Genomic DNA, 25326 nt, shown 5'->3' on the forward strand with positions numbered 1-25326 from the left:
TGAATATCTGTTATTTAAAGTCAAAAACACTGAAATCTGAATATAATGTTTTTAACATGTATGTAAATGTCAGGAAAATATGCTTTAATTGTGATATCACAAAAATATTTTCTGACAAATATGATGTAATAATATATGTATGTCGTATTTAAGATAATATCAGTAGACTGATGTGAAAAAGAGAACAATTTTTCAACTTGGCAAGAGCTTACTGCAAAGTTAGCGCGTTATTAGGGTTTACGCCAACGGACATTAAAACTGATTTGGACAAAGTTTACAGAGACCAAACATTCTCATATGCATCAGTATTAAGGTGGAAGCATCATTCTAAATTGGGCAGAAAGTCGCTTGAAGATGACTAAATTGGGCAGAAAGTCACTTGAAGATGACCTTCGTTCTGGTCGGCCATTGTCAGCGTATACGAGAAAAGATTGTGAAAACTCCAATTGCTCAAGATATACCATGGAAGACCTTGCAAATATTATGAACTTTGATTTGTCAGCTGTTTTCAGAATTCTAAGAGAATAGTTAAAGCATCAGAAAGTTTGTACTCGGTAAGCCCTCTTCTTCCTTACGGAAGTGCAAAAATCTTAACATGCTATTTGAAGGATAATGGAATTGTTGTTTTGCCACATCCACACTATAGTCCTGATTTAGCTCCATGTGATGTTTGGTTAAACTCAATCATCGAAGAAGTCCTAAACAGTTGGCAATTTGAAACTTAGCATGCTGTCAGAAGTGTCATTTTCCAGTGTATAAAAGGCATACCTAAAGAGACATACCAATGAACATTTTCCAAGTAAAATTTAGAAAAAGACTCGGAGTGTATTCAAGTCAATGAAGAGTATTTTTAAGGATTAATGTTAACATTTTAAAGGTAAAAACGTTGCATTTCTAATAGCGCATCAATATTCAAAACATTTCAAATGTCCTTCGTACAAAGTTTAGTAACTGTCAAGCAAAGGGTTCTTTAGATATTGAGCTGACAAGATTTGGTCTACAGACCAACAGACTGACCTTTGACCATGTGACCTGAAAATCAATAGGGGTCACCTACCCTCTAGGGGCAACCACTGTACCAAGTTTGGTAACTGATTGTCTAGGTATTGAGTGGAAAATATTTCATGTCCAGAATAGTTTGACTTTTACCTCAAAGTCAACTGGAGTCGTCTACTCCTTTGGTAGAACCAGTGTACCAAGTTTAATGTCTGTCAAGCAAATGTTCTCAAAATATTGAGTGGACAATATCTTATTATGTCCAGTTTGACCTTGTGACCTCAAAATCTACTTCTAAGGGGAAATCCGAGTGCCAAGTTTGATGTCTGTCAAGCAAAGCATTCTCAAGATATAGAGCAGACAATATCGTGTGTCTAGTTTGACCCTTGACATTTTACCTTGTGATTTAAAAATCAATAAGGCTCATTTACTCTAAGGACAACAATTGGTAACTGTCAAGCAAAGGTCAAGGGTCATACCACTCTGGACAGAAGGAAAATGTAGTTCGATCATTATCTTGAAAACCCTATGCTTGAGAGACATCAAACTTTGTACACTGGTTCCCTCCAAAACATAAATGACCTCAATTGATTTTGAGGTCACGAGATCAAATAGCAAGAGTCAAACTATAGTTAGTAAGATATTATCTGCTCTATATCTTGAGAATCATTTGCTTTATATAGACAGACATTAAACTTAAATTGGTACATCCTAAGATGTAGATGACCCCTATTGATTTTGAGGTCCAAAGGTTAAGGGTCAAACTGGACATAGTAAGATATTTATATCTAGAGAACCCTATGCTTGACAGATGTCAAACTTGGTGCACTGATTCTACCTAGGAAGCAGATGTCCCTTGTTGATTTTGAGGTCACAAGTCACATTACTCTGGACATAGGAAGATATTGTCTGCTCAATATCTCGAGTACCGTTTGCTTTACAGACATCAAACTTGGTACACTGGTACATCCTAACAAGTAGATGACCCATATTGATTTTAAGGTCACAAGGCCAAAGTACTCATACATGCCAACTTTTAAAAATCCCCATGCGGGATTTTGCTCGCGACGACCTTTTTTCAACGCTCAAAATTCGCGACATTTTACCATAAAAATAAATATTTTTCTTTTCAAATAAAATATCAATCTAATCATTGCACATGTATCATATATTAACACAACATCAAGTGTGTTTGACCATTAACTTGAACAAAACTATATATATAAAAAACACTTTAAAAGATATGCAGAAGTATTTTATTAAAATCATCTATTCAGCAAAAAATCCTCTCCAACAACAAGTCACATGCATATTATCAAATAATACTTAAAGTTGCATCCTTTTACACCATATACACATTGGCTGGTCTATATATCAAAATTTAGATTAAGCACATGCATTTAGGTACAACTACAAAGGCGATCTTGCTTGTCTGTAAACATGGGCTTGCAGAGTCTGGTGGAACAATCTGCATTGCAACCAGAAAAGGAGTTATCTGCCCTGCTATGAAGTTTGCGAATAAAACCCATGACATCTGAAATAATTACCAGGAAAAAACACATCAAAATATACGTTTTTACTTGTAAATTAACAGATTAAGGCTACTTAGTAATATAAAATTCAGTACAGACTTGTGCGAATTACGCATCACAAAGTCTATTGAATACTACACTATATAGACTATATAATACATCGCTATAGACAGATAGATTCGGATAGCCTATATTATTATACCCCCCGCAACAAGTGGTGGGGGGGGGGGGGGGGGGGGGGGGGAGTATACTGGAATCGGCTTGTCCGTCCGTCTGTAGACGCAATGGTTTCCGGGCTCTAAAGCATTATCCTTTCCACCTACAGTCACCATATCATATATATGGACTACCCATAGGATGAAGATGTTCCCTATCGATTTTGAGGTCAAAGGTCAAGCGCACTAGACATCGAAGTAGCAATATGGTTTCCGGGCTCTAAAGTGTTATCCTTTCCACCTACAGTCACCATATCATACATGTGGACTACTCATGGGATGAAGATGTTCCCTATCGATTTTGGGGTCAAAGGTCAAGCGCACTGGACTTTGAAGTAGCAATATGGTTTCCGGGCTCTAAAGCGTTATCCTTTCCACCTACAGTCACCATATCATACATATGGACTACCCATGGGATGAAGATGTTCCCTATCGATTTTGGGGTCAAAAGGTCAAAGGTCAAGCGCACTGGACATCGAAGTAGCAATATGGTTTCCATTTAAATTCTTTAACGGCTTTTTTCATCGCATGGAGATGCTGTGTTCCTAGATACCTTTTGGATCATAATACTGAAGTTTTACCTATTACCAACACCCTTTGGGAGATTGGGGTAAGCGGGGGGTATTCTTAGTGAGCATTGCTCACAGTACCTCTTGTTATAGTTGGAAAAACATGTATTTGACGTACCTTATTGCATATTTTGGATGCTGTCAGCGAGAGGCAAAATTCGGGAATGTCCGATTGTTTGGTGGTGACACTATCATCATTGTCATTCACGTTTGAGTAAAGGATATGTCAATTTGAAATCCGTCTTCCCGATTAATCACTATCAAAACATGCTTCGCACTGTCCGATAAGCACCCTGACACAGGCAGACCGGGTAAATTACATCACCCGGATACCATGCGACACAGGTAAACAGCAATGGCTGACTATTGTCCCGATTTCTGATTGGCCAGTTCAGAAATGACGCGGAATTTCAAATTCCGGTTGGAAATGGGGGTTTGTTGTCATGAAATGGGAGATATTTTTAGAAAATCAGGATTTCTGGGTATTTTTACAATCCCAATCGGGATATCGGGATTTGTCTTTTCAACTGCTTCAAATCGGGAGAATCCCGCACAAATCGGGAAAGTTGGCATGTATGAGTACTAGCTCTGAACATAAAGTATTTACTGCTTGATATCTTGTGAACCCATTTGATAACAGATATCAAACTTGGTACACTGGTACCCCCTAAAGAGTAGATAGATGACCCCCAATGGTTTTCAAGTCACAAGGTCAAATGTCATAAATCAAATGACTGGTTATTTAGAAATATCTTGGTATCTTGGGAGATCAAACTTAGTAATGTGGATTGCCCCTGACTAGTAGGATAACCCTTATTTTTCACTATCACTGTAGGCATTCTAAATTAAATGTTGATTGTTTTCAATATTGCCACATGAGGGGCAGTTGGGTTTCTCTCCATGTTTTTATACATGTGTAAATTTTAAACTCTATTTGACTCAGACATGCAATCAATAGATTGCCAAACTAATGCCATAAATCAGATAGGTGATGAACTTTAAAAGGACAAAGAATGTTTCTGATTTTATTTTTGCATCAATGGCATCATCAAATAATCTACAAAATACTTTGTTTCTGGTTTGTGCATGCTATTTTCTTGTTGCTATTAGGACCGTTTGTATGATCTGCTGCCTGGCATGGAACTGACACCTACTAATCCTATAACACTCAAACCACAAACTGTCAAACCTCCATCACAGGTACTGCGGTGTTTCTTTAGCTCTAATAGTGTTGTCCTTTTTCTTTATCTTATCATTTGTGCTTCAATCTAAAGATAATGCGAATCTGATTACTTATCTGAAGTGTGGGACATATTTTTACCCCTGGTTGGCAAGTATGAGGTATTTAGAAATTAACCTTTCTGTTTGTCTGTCTATTGCATTGATACTGTAGCCAAAACTTTTAAGCAGACACACTTGTTCACATTACAGTGTTTTTGACCTTGGGGTTTTTTGTGGACCTAAGTTAATGTCATTTGGTCAAGGACAAGTTCAATTAAAGGGAAAATATCAGATTGTGTCTGGACCATACCCAATCTGATTAAAATCAGATCCTTTGATCTGCTTCTGTAGATTGCTACACAAGGATCTGAAGTAACCTAATAGAGGATCATGTCTGCATGACCTTTTGTTAGCCAATCAAATACAAGCTTCTAAAGTAAAATCCTTGCATACATTATCATATTGGGATACAGTCAAGTTTGTTCAGACCATAAACTGGAGCCACTAGATACAGGGAGTCAGGGAAGGCATAATTGAGATTCTTTTACATGAGAAAAAGCAGCAGCCTCTCTTGTTTTATCAGGGACTTTGATCTCGTTTTATCAGGGACGTTGATCCCGGCCAAATGACACGTCATAGTCATGACACAAGATCTGACCACAAATCAACTTTGTGATGAGTATAAAAGCTTCTAAGGTCTCTCCGTTACATGGACAAAATCTTGGTCTGGACAAAAATGCTGACATAGACTGGGTGATTCCTATTTACCCCAAACGTTTTAGTGACATATATAAAAACCCTGCTCTTTTGTAATAGTTGAAGTAACCACAGCTTCCTCGGCACACAATTAATGAATACAATGCATCACTCCTAGTATAGTTTGATGTGTAGAAAATATTTATCATTTTGGATCTGTCACACGGGTCAAGTGACCTGCCGCAATTTGTTTTGCCTGCGTTGTGTATTAACATTATAACATTTTCAACTTCTTCTCAGATTACTAGTAGGCCAAAGTTTAGGTTCATAGCATCTACTGGATAATGTCAATAGAAAATGAATTATTTGGGTGTGAGCCCCCTAAGGGTAAACATTTATTTTAAAAACAATGCAATCCTCAAAAAATTCTTTACTTTCAGACAACTGTATACATAGTTGTGATGAACAAGGCCTCCTCTATCAAAATTGCATGACCTTTAAGATAAATCGGGGTTTTCGTATCGGGGTTTGGCTCTATGGCTCATATAGTGAAACTGCATTATTATTTTAGGTAGCTCCACTTTCATGTTGTGTCATATATATCATTTTGATTTTATTTACTGGGTGTAATAAAAATTTTGGTAAACTATTTGATACTGAAAAAGTTTATTTTTTATGAATGATTATATATTTTTAAAAAATGTTGTCAAGGACAATAACTCTTATACTTGTATTTTTTATAAATTGTATGCCTATCATATAATGATTTCCTTGACATCCTCAATTAATATATATATACATTAAAAAGTAGCAGTTTTTATGAACTGTTGAAAGATAATTAAAAAAAAAAAAATTCCAGTTTTTATGTATTTTTATTACAGCATGCTGTTTAATGAAAATGTGCAAATTTCTGATGTTGACTTGTACTTCTTTTTATGTATGTCTAATATCTTTTAAAAAGGTGTCAACATATATATATATATTCTTTGGTTATTGATTAGATTAGACTATATTAAGTTAACGGAAATTAATACAGGTTTTCTACTTAAAACCGTTAATATTGATGAGTAATATGAGGGTGGAGCTATACCTTAAAAGAGAAAAAGGTCATGGACATTAAACATTAAAACTGTTTGCAAAATGATTTTACGAGTATGGAGACCTGTACCAAAATTGTGAAATTGATGGCCCATGGTCAAACTGGACATAAGAAAATATTGTCTGCTCAATATCTCAAGAACCCTTTTGCTTGACAGACATCAAACTTGGTATGTTGGTTCCCACTAAGAAGTAGATGTCCCCTATTGATTTTGATGTCACAAGGTCAAGGGTCAAACTAGACATAGTAAGATATTGTCTGTTTAATATCTTGAGAACCCTTTGCTTAACAGACATATAACTTGGAACACTGGTTCTACCAAAGAAGTAGATGACCTCTAGTGATTTTCAGAGGTCAAATATCAAGGGTCCACACAATATCTTGAGAACCCTTTACTTGACATTCATCAAACTTGGTACACTGGTACAAAGTGGGGGGGGGGTTGTTACTGGAATTGGGTTGTCCATCTGTCTGTCCATCTGTAGACGCAATGGTTTCCAGGCTCTAAAGCGTTATTCTTTCCACCAACAGTCATCATATCATACATATGGACTACCCATGGGATGAAGATGTTCCCTATCGATTTTGGGGTCAAAAGGTCAAAGATCAAGCGCACTGGACATCGAAATAGCAATATGGTTTCTGGGCTCTAAAGCGTTATCATTTCCACCTACAGTCACCATATCATACATATGTCTACCCATGGGACGAATATGTTCCCTAAGGTCAAAGGACAAGTGCACTCCTAGAGAAGAGACTACCCAAGGTTTTGTCATGCCCTTTCTTTTTTACACTCAGGAAAGAGGTAATTTATACCTATTACCAACACCCTTTGGGAGATTGGGGTAAGTGGGGGGTATTCTTAGTGAGCATTGCTCACAGTACCTCTTGTTATAAATGTGTGTAGGCCAACATACTGTTGTTAGAGAGACTGGAGGCTCATACTAAAAATTGTGTCTTGACTCTGAACGAGTGTCATTTTGTGAAGGTCAAGACCTTGTGAAATAGGAAAGACCAGTTATAACTAGGTATGTGATATAGGAATAGTAGAAGATTAAGAATGGCTCAAAAGTGTGTGAAACTCAAGTGACTGTGAAGGGCCTCTATTTAAAAGAGTATTTTATGGTTTAATAGTCTATAGTTTAATCATACAAACTAATATCATCAAATTAAATCTTTTCTTAGATTTTAGATGACTTTTGCCAAAAAAATGGACTTGGTTCTCCAATTTACCAACTACATTCCACTTTGAATGGAGATGCCCAATTATTTTTGTACAAGGTAAAGACATTACTCATTATACCATATTTTCATTATACCCCACGCAATGAAGTTGCAGAGGGTATAATGTTTTTGACCTGTCTGTCAGTCCATTTCTTGTCAGTGCAACTCCTCTGAGACCACTCAACAGAATTTTGTGAAACTCTGTAGTTAATAAGGACCCACTGTGTAAATGTGCATATTCCCAGGAAATTCTTATTCAATAATTTTTCTTGGAGTTATGCCCCTTTTGAACTTAAAATTTTGAGCCTGTCTGTCCTGTTCTTGCAGTATTGCATAACATTATCATTCATTATGTGAGGCATTGTCAAGCAATGTTGGAGCGTGGGGTATGTGAGCTTGCTCACCTCTGCTTTCTTTCATTTTAAAGATTGCTTATTAAAGCACCTCATATGAAGTATAGTTTTAATATCATCTAAAGAATTCAAGCTCAATTATTTTATATGATGAGGGGGGGGGGGGATTTTAAAAAAAAGGTGTTTTATTTGCAAATAAGATATTTTAGAGTCCAAATTTCTCAGATTTGATGCATGATATGAATGTCTAATTAACTATGCTTAAAAGACTCACAGAAGGACATTTTGATTTCGATGTTTATGAATGTTAAAAACCTTATTTGTTAACATTTTTTAAATATACGGCTCAAATTTTCAAGAAACATCAGTTACAAAAAAGATCAAACAAATATTTTTTTTAAAAATATTGAACATTTAATCTTAGGGGACTGGTGATTCACTCAAGATTTGGTACTCCTTTGTAAAATGTATTGTAAACACCACTGTTACTTGTGAATACTTGTTTTAAGGTAACAGTTCCTGCCTATCCAAGTTCATTCCAACCCAACAAGTTATGTCGCACTGTTGAAGATGCAAAATGTTACGCAGCAGAATTTGTGATGTCTCAGATGGGCATTCCAATGGATGGTAAGTTATTTTTCGCATGACTGTGTAGCTGTAGAAAAACTGTGGCCTTTTCTTTACATTGTTCTTTTCTGTTTTGGCTTTTAAAGTGAATGAATCCTATATGCTGATTTTGAACATAACATATTCTATCTGGCAAAGTTTAATTGTTATTATCTCTTACAATAAAGATGTGATGGAGATATAGTTGTAATCATTGGGTTCACCCTTTTGTACATTTTTAGTAAAAAGTCTCGTCGAACTTTAGAGATGTCAAATTGCAGAAAAACAAAGGTTCCAATAGACTTTTGGTTTGAAAGTCACACTGTCCTTTCTTCTTAACATTTTGTGTGAATAAAAAAACAGAATAGTATAGTACTAAACATCACACAATTTTCAACTAGATCCTTTAATTATCTTCATTTTGCTTTTTAGGTGTCCACAAAAATTGTCCATATATATTGGCAGTCATCTGAAACAAACTCTACTAAATACTAGTAACATCTTCTTTAATGCTATTGATACTACTGTGAAACTAAAAAGACATTACTTTGAAAGACATTTAGGAGGATAAGGTAGTGCTTTACCAAAATTGTAAGGGTCGATATTTTCCACACAAAAATGTTGCGTTGATGCATTGTGATGTCATCAGTTTCGGAGGATACTGATACCAAATCAGAAAACCAGTGTGGTGATCCGGAAAGTCGGATCACACTCTGTAAATTTTACAGTATTAAAACACAGATGGTGGGTATATAATAAAATCAAAGTACTGAAAGTACTGAGAATCGCTAGGCTTGGCTTGTAATGATGCTAAATTTCATTTTCTCAAACAACTAGTATAATTAAGAATTTGTTTGAGAATGATTCCAAAACAATATTGTGATTTTCTTTAATTTTCATATAAAACTTCATTCTTCTCAATTTACTAGAAGAAAGAAAAAATATCCAAATTTGATATTAGTTTTGTAGGATAATTGTATCAAATTTGAAAATCACATAACGTTATCTCTAAATTAAAAGTTAGGGTTTAAATATGTTTGCTTAATATTATGATATAATACCAGTAAAATTGCTATTCCATATAACACACTTTGAACGAAAGTTTAATATACAATAACGTCCACAGGCATCATCACTGTTTTCATTTTCTTATCAATACAATGAATACATGTATGATGTATGATAATTTGATATATCAACATCGGTAGAATCATTTCATGCACAGTCAAAAGTTAATATTGTTAATATTTCTACAGTAGTCTAATTCATACAAATCACGGGTAGGATATTCGATCCGAGAAAAAAGCAAAAACATAACGCGGAACGGAAAACAAAACAGAACAAAAAACGGATCGGGATTTTCAAAATATACAAATCATATAGTTTTCTTAACGAAATATAACAGAGGTAGATTTTGTCTTTATACATGCATCAATGAATATCAATGCACATTGATTTATATTAATGATTGATTGATTGAATATTATTTTACGTCCCTCTCGAGAATATTTCATTCATATGGAGACGTCACCACTGCCGGTGAAGGGCTGCAAAGTTTAGGCCTATGCTCGGCGCTTATGGCCATTGAGCAGGGAGGGATCTTTATCGTGCCACATCTGCTACGACACGGGACATCGGTTTTTGCGGTCTCATCCGAAGGACCGTCGCAATTAGTCGCCTCTTACAACAAGCAAGGGGGTACTGAGGACCTATTCTAACCCGGATCCCCACGGGATGATTTATATTAATGAAAATATGATATTATTCTACAAAATGTATTAAAATATATTCCTGTGCCATAACACTGATAATAGAGAGTGCATACCTTCCATACATTCAGCAATTAGCGCATTGTATATAATTCGAAATTTTGCAAACAAAAAAGCATTGTCAGCATCAAATACTACTGTATTAAGAAATAAATTACAAAAAATGCACTAGCCAGCAATTCTACGTTTTAATGAGGAATATCTAGCACGTACATAAGATAATACTTAATCACAGTTATTATCCACATCATGCTTCAATCTGTCTTCAGGAAAAAATGGAGGTCTGGGTAGTTAAACCTTGAACTGTCCTCGTTTCAAAGAACAGCCGACACGTTTCAAAAAGACACTACCGTCAAGGGGCAAAAGGAGGCTTATCTTTTCTGTCCTCATACAATTTCGCAATCATACAAAGGTGATCTAGTCAAAATGGATGAATAGAAATGACAAATGCAGCGAAGTCTTATGATTTCTTAAAAGACAAACTTGAAATATTGTGTGCATTCTACATGCTTTTATATTTTTAAAGAAATTTTTCCCCAATTTAATATCTAACATTTTAAATATTTGAAAGAAATATAACGATATATGACGCAGTGACCAGTGCGTATAATCATTTGAACAAAATTTCCGAACTACTCACAACACTCAGTTACTAGTATTAACAAATGTCAGTAGTTCGTTCATGGGTCGGTTCGATGTTTTTCCGTTTCTTACTATTGTTCTTTTCCATTTCAAGAAGGGTGGGTGGGGTGAAAAACTCATTATGTATGTAGCTGCTCACTAATACATGTACCTCTGTCAACGCTGAATTGCAAGACTTGGAAACCGTTAATTAAATTCTTATAAAGGCAACCAATGATTTTTTTGTACGCAAGATTAATGGGGATTTAAAATAATATATGCAGCTAAGATTTTTTTTTTAGATCGGGCAAATACATTAATTTCATAAAAATCAAAATTTCAGGAATTTCTTTACAAGCGGTAAAAACTTTTCTTTTTAAAATATTCTGCACCATAAATTGATTAAGTTTATGCCGCGTCCACATGAATACGCATTAAAATTTCCGTGTGAACGTGTTTCAGATTTTTAAAATTCGCATTAACTGGTAAACGTTTAATTTCTGCTGTCCTTGTTCGTAATTATACAATAAGCCTTTTGATTAATATCAACTATGCATACAGTAGTTTACGTTCCGTTCCAATTTCCATTCCACGTTTTAGCAACACCCGATGATTGTTTACAAACTTCCAAACCAACCCATGCAGATTTTATATCCTACGCTACGCGTTTCAAATCATGTCACAAAACACTTGCTTGCTATTGCAGCACAAGAATATTCTAAGTACTTTAAAGAAAGATACTGCGTCGGTATTTTGACAGAAGGGCATGAGAAGGGCATTTTCAATGTCTACCCAGAGTTATTGTTCCTTACACTATTTGTTCTGAATACTTTATAAATTTGCCGATAGGTGTCGTTGATTGGAAGACTTTTGACTACCCTCCTAATAATCGCTGGCACATGCGCGCCCAGTGATTAAAAAAGGTGTGTTCTTAAAACTTAAATGCCCCTGAAAGTGCCTATACTGGTGAAAACTTTACATAATGTTAACATTAACATGATGGGACTAATTTGGACAGACCCATCCTAGAGTCAAAACCCTGGGGTTACAAAATTCACTATTTTGGTCAATCCTTTTCTGCTTCCTAAATATGTATCCAACTTCTATACAATATCAGCAAAATTAAAGAGGGAGCCTTTCAAATGATAAAGACAATCACTAATTTGGGTCCCACTCTGGAACAAAACCCCATACCCTTTGGGATAATGAAATTTACAATTTTTTTAAAGGACTACCTGCTCCTTCAAAATATGTATTTAGTTTCAAATCAATATCAATCACATTAAAGATGTTATTTAAATGTTCTACACATAACACTTTATATCAAGTTTGGCCCTGCCCTGAAGTCAGAACCTCAATCCTGGAAATCAAGAAATTTACAATGTTGGTAGAGGCCTACCTGCTCTACATGACTATGTATTTAGTTTTTCTTACAGATGTGCACTTGTAAAGAAGATTTTGAAAATTGGTCAATATTGTCCCACCCCTAAAGCCCCATAAGTGCAGGAGTCCTGAAATTCATGATTCATGTTCCCCTTGTCCAAAAGATGCTTCATACTAAATTTGAAAAAAATGGAATAGGATGTTATCAAGAACTTAAAAATGTTCAAATGTTGATACACATAGGAATTCACAGTGTCACAAACAAATCTGTGTACACAAAAAATAATTTCACTGTATGTTTGTTTGATAATTTGAAATGCATTTATTATCTTCTAAATACATGAGGTATATAATAAACTTATCATTACTACAGTAACTTTAGCCGAAGAGTTTTATCACGTCTCGTTGACAGACACGGATCATCAGATCAAACTCGACACTTCGCATCTTGTTTCATCTGATGATCTGCGCCTGTCAACTCTATGTGGCCTGACTTTTCAGATCAAGTTTACTGTATATATACTGTTGCTGAATATTAGAATTAAGATTAGATATGCAGAACAGGATTTTTTTCTAGATTTCATAGCCCTTGGACCTTGTGATGACCGATGAGGCCTGTGGGCTACCTGTTTATATTTACATTCTACTGACATTTCTATCAGAATTTCCAGCCATTTAGATAGATGTATTATATTTATCAAGATTCATATGCACATTGTTCACAAAAGGCAAAAATATTGGAAATGTCAATACATGTATTTTCCTCTACCAGGCCATTTTGGACACGGTCATGGTCACTAATTGAACGATTTAGAATTATTTTTGAAGGCTATAACTTTGTAATACAGATATACTTAGTACAAAGGTCACAAGTAACCAGACAATAGGTATATTGGGCCCGAACCAAGAATATTTTATCAAGTTCTTTAACATAAATTAAAAGGTTAAGAAATAATTACCTTATTTAGACCACAACCCTCTTATCATGTTACAATAAAGCATTATACTTGATGCAAAGATTTCTTTTAACTGAAGAGTATGTCATGACCCTGAACCAAGGTTATTGGTCAAGGTGTCAGGAAACTGAGCATTTAAATATGTTTGTGGTCTTAAACTTTACAGCAAAAGGATATTAGAAGTTTAAACTAGGCACGAAGATTAGTTATGACCAGGGCCCAGTTGCATGAAGAGTTAAATTAAACTGACAGTTAACATTTAGTTAATGCTATATAAATCTAAGAGTTAATGTGAAGTTAACGTCTTTTAAAGTTAAGTAACCATCACGCAACTGGGTCCAGTTCAATACACGTATCAACACTTCGCAAAAGTTACGTCCCTTGTCCGCCATCTCCCGGATAAAAATCGTATTTCCCTACATTGGCCTTTGTAATTTTCCTATCTGTAGCTTTGACATCTGTTATTTTTCCATCAATTGCAGTCAACTCCAATAATGCCCCAGATTGGGGCAACCCATTAACTTGTATGAAAACTTGGTAATTGGCTAAAATTCAAAGTAAGAACATCTTACATTTGGTAAGGTAAAGAAGGAAAACTTGGTTTTTCACCGATTGACCTTTGGCTGACCCCGCAAAGGGACGTAACTCGTGGCGAAGTGTTGATACATGTATTGTCATATATGGATCAATGTCATTCAGTTAGCCCAAGTCAAGGTAACTTGTAAGCATGTTAGAAGTCTTTGTTCCAAGCCATAATGGAGAGATGATTAAAAATTCATAATTATACCCCCCCCCCCCCCCGCAACAAGTTGTGGGGGGGGGGGGGGGGTATACTGGAATCGGGTTGTCCGTCTGTCTGTCCGTCCGTCCGTCTGTAGACGCAATGGTTTCCGGGCTCTAAAGCATTATCCTTTCCACCTACAGTCACCATATCATACATATGGACTACCCATGGAATGAAGATGTTCCCTATCGATTTTGGGGTCAAAAGGTCAAAGGTCAAGCGCACTGGACATCGAAGTAGCAATATGGTTTCCGAGCACTAAAGCGTTATCCTTTCCACCTACAGTCACCATATCATACATATGGACTACCCATGGGATGAAGATGTTCCCTATCGATTTTGGGGTCAAAAGGTCAAAGGTCAAGCGCACTGGACATCGAAGTAGCAATATGGTTTCCGGGCTCTAAAGCGTTATCCTTTCCACCTACAGTCACCATATCATACATATGGACTACCCATGGGATGAAGATGTTCCCTATCGCTTTTGGGGTCAAAAGGTCAAAGGTCAAGCGCACTGGACATTGAAGTAGAAATAATGTTTCCGAGCTCTAAAGCGTTATCCTTTCCACCTACAGTCACCATATCATACATATGGACTACCCATAGGATGAAGATGTTCCCTATCAATTTTGGGGTCAAAAGGTCAAAGGTCAAGCGCACTGGACATCGAAGTAGCAAAATGGTTCGGTTTGTCATGCCATTTGTTTTTTACACTCAGAAAAGAGGTAGTTTATACCTATTACCAACACCCTTTGGGAGATTGGGGTAAGCGGGGGGTATTCTTAGTGAGCATTGCTCACAGTACCTCTTGTTTATGCAGAGGTTGATCTAGATCTAGGTTGCAGATAAGAAAGTCAGAAATGTTTGTCCAGGCCATGGATTTGTAATGATCATTTCTTTTATTTCGAAAGTTTGTTGCATTCAGTTCACCAACAACATACAGCTCTTCTAATACAAGTTTTTTGTTGTGTGATACTATGGTGACTGTTAGCTCATAGGTCTCATGTAGGAAATAGGATGTGATGTCTTTTATAAATACCAAAATACCATGTATTAATTTATAATGCATTTTGAATAGATACTTTTTGTTAGATATTTCTGAATGCTTCCACAGGTCCACCAGAAATGCCTACAGGACCTTTAGTGGCTTCAGCACCTGTTGCCCCTAACCCATATCAGGGTAGGCCTATAGGACCTGCTTATGCATCTATTCCAAGTGGCGTGTCTGCCCGTCCAGACTTGACTTTTGCTTCTACCATGCCAGTGGTGACTACTGCACCACCTTCTTATGTTATGGCACATGGCGAGGTACCACCACCACCCCATCAACCTCAAAGTAAGCTCATTCACAGGGCTTGTGTTTCTCACATTGGCTAGGAATTTAACTTCAGGTCTGTAACAGGGGTGGTATATTTCAATTTTCTCTTTCAGAGACCTAATATCCTTTCTTAGGAAAGTGATTGAAGTATAACTCTATTCTAAAGAATAACTCGTACAGTTTTGAAAAGTAAAGAAATGTATTTTCTTCACAAGCCAAGTGTCAGTTCCCTTACTCTTGAAGTGAATCGGACACTTGGCCTTCGAAGATGGAAATGTATATATGAGTACTAAACTTTATCAACATGATAAAAACTATTGACAGATAAATTGTAGATATACTGCTTCTAGACTTTAAAAGTTATAACTGCGGAGGCATTGGCTTGCGGAGATCGAAATTTATACAAGTATCAAACTTTTTCAACATGATGAAACTGTTGACAGATAGATTGTAAATATACTGCTTCTATACTAAAGTTCACAAGTTATAACTGCAAAGGAATACAAAATTGGAGAAAATGTTTTTTTATGAGAAAGTATGTATGTTTTCTTTTGACAGTTGCTGGTTTTGACACAGGATACATAAAGTGAGATTACAGGTCACCATAATTTTCTTGTGGCAGATTTGCATAATATTTTTACTTTAGTAATGAAGGATTTTTTCAATCTAAGAAGAATAAGTCGGTGTCTTTGGAAATGATTCCAACATTTAATCTATAGTTTTGATTAAGGAAAATAGTGGCTGTATTTTACAATTGGTCAGGATGTATGTTTACATTTTATTGAAGGACAGGAGATATTGTATCTAATGGTATTACATTTCTAGTTGTTATATGTGTATTATTGCATGCAATTTTGATGTTAAATGTTGAAATTGTTTTAAGTTTTAGCAGTGTTCTATTGAACACACATGTTCACAGGATTTTATTCTCTCTTTTTGAGAAGTGGTTTTTTATTACTTATACAAAGGTCAAATTTTAACATATATTAATTATTAGAATGAGTGACCATTGATATTGTACCACAAAGTAACACCTATTTCCATACTAATTAATGTATACTTACATCATTGTCGTGATCATCTGTGTATCTGCATTCTTAATTATAAGTATCATTATATTGTACTGTAACAGTAATCTTTGTGGTACAATATCATACAGTGCTCTTAATTTGTTGATAAAAACCTGTTGATTCTGAATGTTATACACTTAACCCCCGAGAGTGCATGCCATGTACAGTGCCAAAAGCCTTACAAGTATATAATATGAACTTGTTAGTTTACTTAGTTAGAAAATTTGGAATCCTTGTGACTGAAAAGAAGATAATCATTAGATCAATAGCAAAATGCTTGTTACAATTCAATAGACCATACCTATGTATATACCATATAATACTTCATTATATGGTATTTAATGAAACTGAAGTAGGCATTGCAAAGAAACGCTCTTTTTCTCTTACCTTGCTAGTGTTGTGTGCATCCATAATTAAAGTGTAGTAAGCAAATTTACAAGTAGCACAAACTTGCCAATTTTAGGGGGGAATATTTGCCGATAGAATTTTGCATTGTTAAATAATTATAGTTGATATCTATATGTACTGGGTATTAAGCTCATAGCCTGTCAGCAAAGTAATCTTTTGACTATTGGTAGATCTATAAACAGTGGTGCTATATCTTACCAGTACAGTGTATAATTACCTGTATATATGTGCAGTATAGGTACTGAACAATTTTCATCTTGCCGGCTGGGTAAAAAAACAGAGACATGTCTCCTTTCTTAGTTTAAAGTTGGTGATGGTATGTTTGATATGTAGAGTAGAATTCATAGTCTTGATGATTTATAACCAGATTTTTGTTTGATTTGTGTTTCTGTTATTAATATTTAGTAGAAAATGGAAACCATTACATTTCCTATTCTGTGCAGTCTGATCAGGGACCTATTGATGTAGCTCCTGATCAGGGACCTATTGATGTAGTCCCTGATCAAATATTGTACACATTGTATTCTGTTTAAGTCAATTTAGTGAAATATTGTACACAATTTAAGATTTTAAGTCATGTTCAGAATTTTGATTTTATCATTATTATTATTAGTTTGTCTTGTATCGAGGCATAGTTAGTTTTTATGTATTAGGCATAGTTTTTGTCATTATAGTATAGATTTTTTTTTTCAATGTTGTGTATGTACATGTAGTTTGCCATCAACTGAAGCTTCTAGCTCAAATGGAAAAGATTGTTTTAACAGATTTTTTTTCTTCTGTTTTTGCTGAAGAAAGATGCCGCTCATTATCTCTAACAAAGGCGGTTGTTGCTAGATGGGAAGAATATAAGATCTGGTGGCCACCAGATTATTTTATGGCAGCCGTCAAACAAGTTTCTGGTGGCTGCCACTTAAAATTATCTAGCTGCTGCCTTAAATTTATCAGCAGCCACCAGATACATATGTGGCTGCCACCAGAAACTTGTTTGGAGGCCACCATAAACTTGCGTGGCAGCCACCAGATGAAATAGTTTTCTCAACTTTCATCAACCAGCTTTCCGTATCAACCACTTAAAATGACTACATAGTGATTTTGAAGCACAAGATATTTCATTGACTTTTTGCTTAACATAGAAGTGATCTTGGTGGTTGTTTAAAACTCAGGATTTATTTTGTTTCCTTGCCCAGCATAACTGTGATAAATTGAATATGGCAGCCCTCAATTTTAGATTAAAATGGGACCAGGGAATTTAAGAAATGCTAGTGTATTTGCATAATCCTTTGAAATTGGATCAAAAATTTTTTAGAATTAAAATCATCTAGATATCTTTTGGTCTGGTAAGTATATTTATTGAGTTATTATCCTAAGTGGAAATAATCTCCATGAACTTGGATAATTTAAATATATTATAGATATCACAACCACAAAAGGCTGCCATTATATACATCCTGTTTTAGTCCTTTTCATAAAGAAAACAACTATAGATCATGATATTAAATGGGAAACTTAAGTAGACTTTCCAGGAAGACAGTAATCGTGATGTTATTAGCTTTCCACTAAAAAGCTGGAATTCTTTACTTTTAGTGTATTTTAACTATTTTTCTCAGGATTGTTATGATTTGTTGAGAAATGATTCAAGGCAGAGATTGGTTTCGATTGCAAAGAGGGAAATTTTGTTACGATTTGTTCACCATAATCTAACTGGTTTTTTTGTAATATTACATTCCAATATGTAACAAATGCAACAATTGATATATATGTATCAACATTCCATTGTATCAATCAGAGCTTAAATAATAAAAGTTATTCATCTATGTACACAAAATGTTTGGCTTCTACCTAAGTATAGTGTTCTACCAGATATATTGTTAGGTTGTAGTGGATCTACAATGATATGTTAGTGTCTGTGCAGTATATTTTTTTTCTGATCTATGGACTCCCGTGGGGATCCAGGTTAGAATAGGTCCTCAGTACCCCTTGCTTGTCGTAAGAGGCGAGTAAATGGGGCGGTCCTTCGGATGAGACCGCAAAAACCGAGGTCCTGTGTCACAGCAGGTGTGACACGATAAAGATCCCTCCCTGCTCAAAGCCCAAAAGCGCCGAGCACAGGCCTAAATTTTTGCAGCCCTTCACCGGCATTGGTGACGTCTCCATATGAGTGAACTATTCTCGAGGGGGACGTTAAACTTGGGATGGTCTTAGGACTAGGGTTATACTGTCCTTAAATTAGGATGAACTTGAGACGTGTCCTAAATTTAGGAAAGCTTCAACCTGACTTGAGACTAAGACGTGTCCTAAGACATACACGCCTTGGTCCTAAGACAGCTTCGTGAACATGCCTGCAGAAGAACAAAATGAATACATTTTGTATTTTAATAACAAATGAAGATTTAATCATTTTGCATACAAGTCTGAATACACTCAATCAATTTACAGATTTCCAGTGAAACTAGATTGTCAAATTCCTGATCACTAAGCCCTGTATCCACGTCTGTTCCTGTGTCGCTTGGATCTATGCTATTTTTCTTTTTACTTCCAGTATCTACAACACATAAAACTTTCAATTGATATTACACATTTTTTTGGCATGAATAATGCAATGATTTGAAATTCATAGGCCTATATTAATTTGATTTGATTCCCGAAATATCGAGAAGCATACCAATAAGTTATTTTTCCGTCTGACTGCTGTATAGAATGTCAAACCTATATAAAAACTTGCTACTTTTCTTTTTTCTTTACTACACAGAGGTGTATTTCAACCCAGATTTTGCCGTTGATATAGAAAGATTGCATCCAAATTTTTTTTTTTTTTTTTTTTTTTTTTAATATTTTTTTTTTTTTTTTTTTTTTTTTAATACATTTTTCAATGTCTTCTTGGTGGAAAGGGGGGGGGGGGTGTTGAAAACCTTATTAATTGGAAGGCTCATAAAATCTTTTCTTTAGGTGGCAACCAAAATAAAGTTAATAAAATTTGAAAGGGGTTAGATTATAATTCAAGTCTTTTTCAGCATTTTTTTTTTCATTTGTGAAACAACATATTGTCACAATGGGAGGGGGGGGGGGGCAGAAAATGACAAAGTCGGGAAAGTGGATGATACCCACAGACGCTGGCTTAATTTGCTTAAATATTTTTCCTAATACGTTATAATGGTTTTAAAATGCGTATGGAGGACGTGAAACTGGATGACTTCCCGTTCTCTCTCATTTCTGCTTCCCTTGTTCATAAAATTTACAAAATTTTGCTGACCTCCTCGTAACAATATTGCATATAACATTTTCCTTTCCTCGTTTTAGCAACATCCGTTATACCTGGTACATGTACAAATGACAGGTATTTTTGAGATTGTGAAGTCATAAATGTACAGTTAGGTATCATGATTACTTACACTCATTCAATTCATTGATTTCGAGTGAATCAAGATTGTCAAATTTCTGTTCACCAAATCCTGTATTCACATGTTCCTGTGTCGCTTGGATTTATCATAATTCTGACTTTACGTCCTGTATCTGAAATAAACACATGTCTATATGAAAAGGTGAAGAGAACGAACAGTGATCAATCTCGTGTATATGTAAAAATATTACTATGAAGTCAATTTCTAAAACATCAAGAAACTTGGTTTGTCCAATTCATTCTGTGGGGAAACGGTAACACTCCCCATTTTGGTTTAACCATTTCTTGATCTCCATTGCGCCCATCAGCAGCCAGGAAATACCATCATACTACAACACATAGACCATCGTAAGGAAATAGGATCAAACAAATCTTATAGCGGACTCTTACTTCTAGCATTATATTAGAATTCAAACGTCGACAGGTCATTTCTAACCTTGAATGCAGTCTGGATGGGCTAATATTACAAAATGTACCATGTACGGTCGCACCCTTATCAGAATTTACAGGACCGGACACTCCCCCCTCACCCGGGAAAATGCAGAAGAACCATTAGTTGGCGCTTTCCTTGCGTGTAGCCCTGCTTTTCGACATTGATTTTCTTTTTAGATATCAAATACGCCCCCAGAAGTTACTGATTTTCATTATTTTATGTATTCTTTGGGAAATTCAATAAAACAAATCTTTAATTATGTGTATGGACATGCACATTCTTTGGTTAATAGGTACGATTTACATTCTATATAATTGTGATTAAATATTTCGTACCAAATAAGCGCCTTTATGAATCTACATTAGATTATTTTGAACTTCTTTTTATGCCACCGAGATCGAAGATGGGGGGCATATTGTTTTTGTCCTGTCTGTCATTCTGTAATCATGTCTGAAACTTTAACCTTGCTAATATCTTTTGAACAGTAAGTGATAGAGCTTTGATATTTCACATGAGTATTCCTTGTAACAAGACCTTTCCGTGGGTGCCGAAATTTTTTACCCTGTAACTTTGACCTTGGAGTTTGACCTACTTTTTGAAAACTTTAACCTTTGTAATAACTTTTGAACAGTAAGTGATAGAGCTTTGATATTTCACATGAGTATTCCTTATGACACGACCTTTCCGTGGGTACCAACATTTTTTACCCAGTGATCTTGGAGTTTGACCTATTTTTTCTAAAAAAAAAACCTTGCTTATAACTTTTGAACAGTATGTGATAGAGCTTCAGATGATATTTCACACGAGTATTCCTTGTGACAAGACCTTTCCGTTGGTACTAAACCTTTTGACCTTGACATTTGACCTACTTTTAATTATTTTTTTTTTACATTGGTCATAACTTCTAAATGGTAAATATTACAGCTTTTCATATTGTACATGAGCATTTCTTGTGACAACATCTTTCTACTGGTACCAAGATAGTTGTCCTTGTGACCTTGGCCATCTTTGGAATTGGCCATTATCGGGGGCATTTGTGTTTCACAAACACATCTTGTTTTTAATTTTCTTTTTATACTTGCCAAAAACACGATTTTCTATAAATAACACACGAAGAACAAATTTTTCACCTGACTCTACCGAGAGAGAAAATCTCTTTTCCCCCGTTGATTTCTACCACAAAAGTAAAGACATTTAGAAGTATCCCAGGATGAATCAATATGAGGTACTACCGTACCTACAAAGGATATAACTCTTACAAACCTGCGGAAAACGGTGTAAATAAAACGTGGATTCTAAACATTTCCAAAGAACTTTTAGTCAATTTGAAATACATAACCTTTCCCAAATCAACATCAAAACGTATGACTTATCTACACTTGACACGACCATTCCTCACGATAAACTTAAAGACTATGCTTTTTGATGCTTCAGGAAAACAGGAATTAACACGGAAATATTCTTATGTTGTGATCAGTCATCCAAAAAATCACTTGGTGAAACATTACTCTGACTGCGCACAAATACCCTGAAGTTGGTGTTAAAAAGATGGGAGTTCCTCATAGACAATGTCTACGTAGTCTTTGGTAATCAGGTCTTCCAACTGTCTGCCGGAATTCTCATTGGCATGAATTGTGATCCTTTATTAGCGGACCTGTTTTTATATTTTTACAAGGCATAATTTATTCAAAAGCTTCTACACGAGAAGACAAAATCTTTTGTTGTGGCCTTCAACTCGACATTCAGATATATCGACCACGTTTTATTTATTAACAATACTTATCTTCATTCATATGTTGATTCGATATATCCCATTGAATTCGAAATAAAAGACACCACAGAGTCTTTCATATCTGCTTCATACTTGGACATTTTTGTTAACGTCAAACTAACAACTCGACTTTCTGACAAATGGGATGACTTCAGTTTCTCCATCGTCAGCTTTCCATATGTAATGTAGCAATATTCCATTATAACTTGTATGTGGTGCTATATCTCTTAACACTGATTCGACACGCAAGAGCATGTTCTGCGTATGATCAGTTTTTAAATCGAGGCAGGCTACTGACAAATAAGTAGATGTTATAGGGGATTGAACAGTCGCGTTTAAAGTCAGCATTTTACAAATTCTATAGTCGTTATCATAACGATCTAATCTAAAAATACAACCTTCTATTATGTCGAATGCCATCTGACCTGTTTCTTATCAATTGTTAGGTCGTTATTGATTGCGGATTACACTGTTTACCTGGTCAAAATATAGGGGAAGGGGAGACATCATTTTTAGTTTGCTAAAACAATTCTTCCTAGTTAACTCAGTACTACCGGTCAGATGACGCACAGTCATTTCAAGAGTGAGATCTTTAGGTAATATTCGTAGCGGAGAAATGTAATAAGATATTTCGAAGATAATTATTCTATATATTCAGAGATGATGGATAGGTGGCAATGGTAGGTTCTTGGCAGTTTTGTGGCAGTCGAAAATCTGTCTTCTGATTATCATACAAATACCAGATACTTTGACTTGTCTTTTGGCTGAAGGGCTAACCCGAGTCCAGACACCTGCAGGATATCAAAGTTTGCCTTATGGACTTTTCCAAATTTTCTCTCTATTTTTTATTTCAGTTTCCAAGGTTTGTAATCACTGTCAAATGAGTCGGGATAAATGACAAGTATCTTTCTCTGAGCGTTGTCATACTCTCAACCACGTAATTCTGCACGATATTAATCTCTATATAGTCGGGTAAAGTCAAATGCCTTTCCGTGATGCTAAGATTCATCATCTTTAATTTCGGACATCGTGTGGTTTTTCTACAGATTGGATTGAATCAAATCAATAACTCGAACTTTACTGATTTTGTCATAGTCACTTTTATTCTCTGCAGTTTTCATGTCCTTTTCTACTGTTTTTGTGACACGCATTACCAGTTTGTGTTTTTTCTCTTGTACTTCAGAATTTTTGTGTATATTTTATGTACATGTATATGTTTTATATTATGTTATCTATTTTTCTATTCTCTCATTTATCTGTCTGTGATTATGTTTTATACAGGACCACAATGTAAACTAGTCATTTGTACTAATTGTGCTATCCTGTCTAAATAAAAGAATTTATTATAATTTCCTTTTTTCAGAACAGACATTTATAAGCGGGGAGAAGTGCCGATAGTGTACACTGGTTGAGTGAACGCCTCTCACATTAAAAAATTGTGTGGATTGATATGCTCTCTTCCTTATCGAAGTCAGTCGCTTAATGATTATATAAATCATTTCTGTTCGTGAACAAAATATGGAACCTACCATTCACTGACCACCAAGCCTCGAACACGAAATGGAAAGAGTACAATGGAAATGTGAAAATAACTGAATCCTATAAAAAAATTAATATAAAATTGAGAGCAGGGCAAACGGGCAAATACAGACCCCTAGAAACACCTGAGGTGGGATCAGGTGCCTAGGAGGAGCAAGCATCCTGTTGACCGGTCGTGAACCCTATATATTGATTAGGCAAACTGAGTAATCCGTAGTCAAAATCAGTATGTACAATAACGACCTTACAATTGATGTAAAACACGTCAGACAGAATTCCGACAGGTTGTATTTGCAAATTATATCACCATATCATGCATGGGAAATGCCGACTTTAAACGAGATTGTTGAAACCCCTGTAACATAAACTTATTTGTTAGGAGTCTTCTTTGGTTTAAAAAATTAATCATGCGTGAAACACGCTCTCGCGTATCGAACATAAACACCCTGATGATAATCATTAATGGAATACGGAGAGCCGACGATGGAGAAACTGACGTCACCCCGTTCGTATAAAGCCAAGTTGGTAACTTACCGTTAACGTCCATGTTCAATAAAATATCTAAATATAAAGCAGATATGGAAGACCTTGTGGTGTCTTTTATTTTCAGCTCACTTGGTTGTATTAACCAACATATGAATGGAAGTGAATATTGTTAATCAAGAGGTGGAAATGTTGGCCACAACAAGAGATTTATTTTCTTATCGTGCAAAAACTTTTGAATAAATTCTGTACTTTAATATCAGATATTTGTCCAAAGTGCATATATTGATTTGAGGATTGAAAGACTGTAGGTCAAGGTCAGTCAGTCAGGTCAAACTGTTCTGGAAACCACAAGAGAACAATTCCAAATTTCAGCCTCGTACTGTGTACAGAAATGACTGGTAGTATTGGTTTCTGGGTCAAAAGTTCACAGTCAATTTATTTGACCTTTGATATCTAGATTTAAATGGTCATTAGTCAAGGTCACTTACTACGTAATCATATGCAACAATTTTGATAGCTGTTAGGAAGATGCATATTGATTCAAAGGTCAAAGTTTTAAAATGTTATCTTGCAATAAATTGGTACATGTAATTTCTGAATGATGCCAGTTTGAGATGGATGAAGGCTGCTATTTTCAATTAAAGCAATTTTTTGGTTAAAACTAATAAGAGCTGAAATGAGCAAGCCAGATAGTATAAGTTTTCTCAAGTGTCCTCTTATTTTTTGTGTTATATAATTTCTCGTGCAATATAACTCCACTATGACATCACAGACTTGTTAGATAGTAGTAATCACTATGAAGCTGGCCAACTTATTTTTTCAATTTATGTAATCTGTTTATGAAAATTCCTGTTGTCATTAATTAACAATGCTAAACACC

At 35.4% G+C, this 25326-nt stretch overlaps 1 protein-coding gene across 4 annotated transcripts in view; it reads left to right on the top strand.

Annotated features, from left to right (window-relative positions):
* LOC125647940 (APOBEC1 complementation factor-like) overlaps positions 1-18645 on the top strand; it is a 45024-nt gene extending 26379 nt beyond the window's left edge. For 2 of the 4 annotated variants that reach the window (XM_048874811.2, XM_048874812.2), the window contains 5 exons: positions 4423-4512; positions 7514-7609; positions 8415-8532; positions 15139-15360; positions 15901-18645. In XM_048874811.2, the coding sequence (XP_048730768.2) occupies positions 4423-4512; positions 7514-7609; positions 8415-8532; positions 15139-15360; positions 15901-15932 (558 nt within the window). In that variant the 3' untranslated portion in view covers positions 15933-18645. The remainder of the gene's footprint in view (positions 1-4422; positions 4513-7513; positions 7610-8414; positions 8533-15138; positions 15361-15900) is intronic. The other 2 variants (XM_048874813.2, XM_056140672.1) reach the window with 1 other exon arrangement.
* Positions 18646-25326: the final 6681 nt, after the last annotated feature.

This window comes from Ostrea edulis, chromosome 6 (genome assembly GCF_947568905.1).
Source record: "Ostrea edulis chromosome 6, xbOstEdul1.1, whole genome shotgun sequence".
NCBI classification, from domain to species: domain Eukaryota; kingdom Metazoa; phylum Mollusca; class Bivalvia; order Ostreida; family Ostreidae; genus Ostrea; species Ostrea edulis.